The sequence below is a fragment of the Chiloscyllium plagiosum genome, unplaced genomic scaffold (genome assembly GCF_004010195.1).
Source record: "Chiloscyllium plagiosum isolate BGI_BamShark_2017 unplaced genomic scaffold, ASM401019v2 scaf_77771, whole genome shotgun sequence".
Classification (NCBI taxonomy): Eukaryota; Metazoa; Chordata; class Chondrichthyes; order Orectolobiformes; family Hemiscylliidae; genus Chiloscyllium; species Chiloscyllium plagiosum.
In genome coordinates this window covers 1-2,285 of record NW_025197816.1, presented here as the reverse complement: position 1 = coordinate 2,285, position 2,285 = coordinate 1, and the positions used below count along the sequence as shown (strand labels likewise).

Here is a 2,285-nt window from a genome sequence, read left to right as displayed (position 1 = left end):
CTGGGCACTATGGGTAATTTAGCATGGCCAATCCACCCTAACCTGCGCATCTCTGGGCACTATGGGTAATTTGGCATGGCCAATCCACCTGAACCTGCACATCCCTGGGCACTATGGGTAATTTAGCACGGCCAATCCACCCTAACCTGCACATCCCTGGGCACGGTGGATAATTTAACATGGCCAAATCAACCTAACCTGCACATCTTTGGACTGCGGGGGGAAACCGGGGCACCCAGAGCAGACCCACACTGCCATGGTGAGAGGACGTGTAAGCTCCATACAGACAGTCGGCCAAGGGTGGAATCAAACCTGGGTCCCTGGCACTGTGAAGCAGCAGTGCTAACCACTGAGCCACCGTGCCGCCCATAAATCTGAAGTGAAACAAGTCCAAAACTGGACGGCATAGGTTTAAAGCGGAAGGGTTTAAATTTAAAAGGGGGCAGAGGGGCAACTTTTTCACGCAGAGGGTGGTGCATGTATGGAACGAGCTGCCAGAGAAAGTGGGGGAGGTTAGTAAAATTACAACATGGCGTCACGTGCGTCTATCTCTACATCCCTTTCTCTTTTTTTTTGAACAGATAAATGCAGCGTCTGTGGAATCGCCTGCAAACACTTGGCACTGACTGACAACGTAAGAGTCGACTGACTGATTTCCGTTACCGTTCCTGCTCAGAATTTTCGGGGGTTGGGGGGGGTGGTGGTGGTGGAATAGAGGACTGGGGCGGCTTGATGTCAACTTGGTTGAAATGAGGGAACAAGCACGTGCAGCATGTGTGGGAGTGATTAAGAGATTCTCGATTGCAAGCCCATATTTGATTATTAATCTTGAATATAGGTGGATTTTTGTTAGAACCTTCCAGCGCAGTACAGGCCCTTCTGCCGTCGATGTCGTGCCGACCTGTGGGACCAATCTGAAACCCATCTAACCTACACTATCCCATTTTCGTCCATATGCCTATCCAATGACCATTTAAATGCCCTTAAAGTTGGCGAGTCTACTACTGCTACAGGCAGTGCGTTCCACGCCCTGTCTGTTCTCTAAGTAAAGAAACAGGACGCTTTCAAACCCTTGTGCTCTAGCAACAATGGCCAAACTGGTTCTGCACACAAAATATAGACCAAAACCTAACTCAAACTGTGACCACTCCTAACAAACTGACCGTCTCCCCACAAGGTCTCAGTTACCACTCAGTATCTGCCGTCTGCTTGACCATAAAGTCTTTTCCAGACTTAGGAGAACCATTTGCCAGCGACTGACCATCTGAATAACCAACTTCAGTTATTTGTTTAAACATGCAGGAGAGATGTTGTGAAACTTGATAGAGCGCAGAAAAGATTTACAAGGATGTTGCCGGGGTCGGAGGGTTTGAGCTACAGGGAGAGGCTGAACAGGCTGGGGCTGTTTTCCCCGGAGCGTCGGAGGCTGTGGGGTGACCTTATAGAGGTTTATAAAATCATGAGGGGACATGGGTAGGGTAAATAGGCAAGGTCTTTTCCCTGGAGTTGGGGAGTTCAAAACTAGAGGGGCATAGGTTTAGGGTGAGAGGGGAAAGATTTAAAAGAGGCCGAAGGAGTAACTAATTGACACAGAGGGTGGTGCGTGTATGGAATGAGCTGCCAAAGGAAGTGATAAAGGCTGGTACAAGTACACCATTTGAAAGGCATCTGGATGGGGACATGAAAAGGAAGGGTTTAGAGGGATATGGGCCAAATGTTGGCAAATGGGACGAGATTAGATTGCGGATATCTGGTCAGCACGGACAAGTTGGACCGAACGGTCTATTTCTGGGCTGTATATCTCAATAGGTCCATGACCCATGCCCACATGGGGACATTATGGTATCGACAGAATAGTGGACAGCTCCAGCCACAGCCCACGCAAGACAGGGGTTCATTTACTATACAAGGAGGCAGCAAGGATTGGGGAAACCACAGGCAGAGGATTTATCCTCTCTTCCTTTCAGATTGCAGATCATGAGAAGATGTACTTCAAAAAGCCATCAGAGATCTGCCGGAAATACCTGGAGCACATCGCACAGGTCAGTCTCACTCCCTGTGATCACACAGCCACACAGAATCACACCGGGTCAGTCTCACTCCCTGTGATTACACATCCACGCAGAATCACACAGGGTCAGTATCACTCCCTGTGATTACACCTCCACACAGAATCACACACGGTCAGTCTCACTCCCTGTGATTACACATCCACACAGAATCACACAGGGTCAGTATCACTCCCTGTGAATACACATCCACACAGAATCACACAGGGTCAGTCT

The 2,285-nt window shown here is 49.0% G+C and overlaps 1 protein-coding gene across 1 annotated transcript in view; it reads left to right on the top strand.

Moving 5' to 3' along the window:
* LOC122545955 (RING finger protein 212B-like) overlaps positions 1-2,042 on the top strand; it is a gene marked incomplete at its 3' end in the record, with an annotated part of 3,383 nt that extends 1,341 nt beyond the window's left edge. The window contains exons 2-3 of the mRNA XM_043684815.1: positions 582-634; positions 1,968-2,042. Of these exons, the coding sequence (XP_043540750.1) occupies positions 582-634; positions 1,968-2,042 (128 nt within the window). The remainder of the gene's footprint in view (positions 1-581; positions 635-1,967) is intronic.
* Between the last annotated feature and the right edge of the window lie 243 nt (positions 2,043-2,285).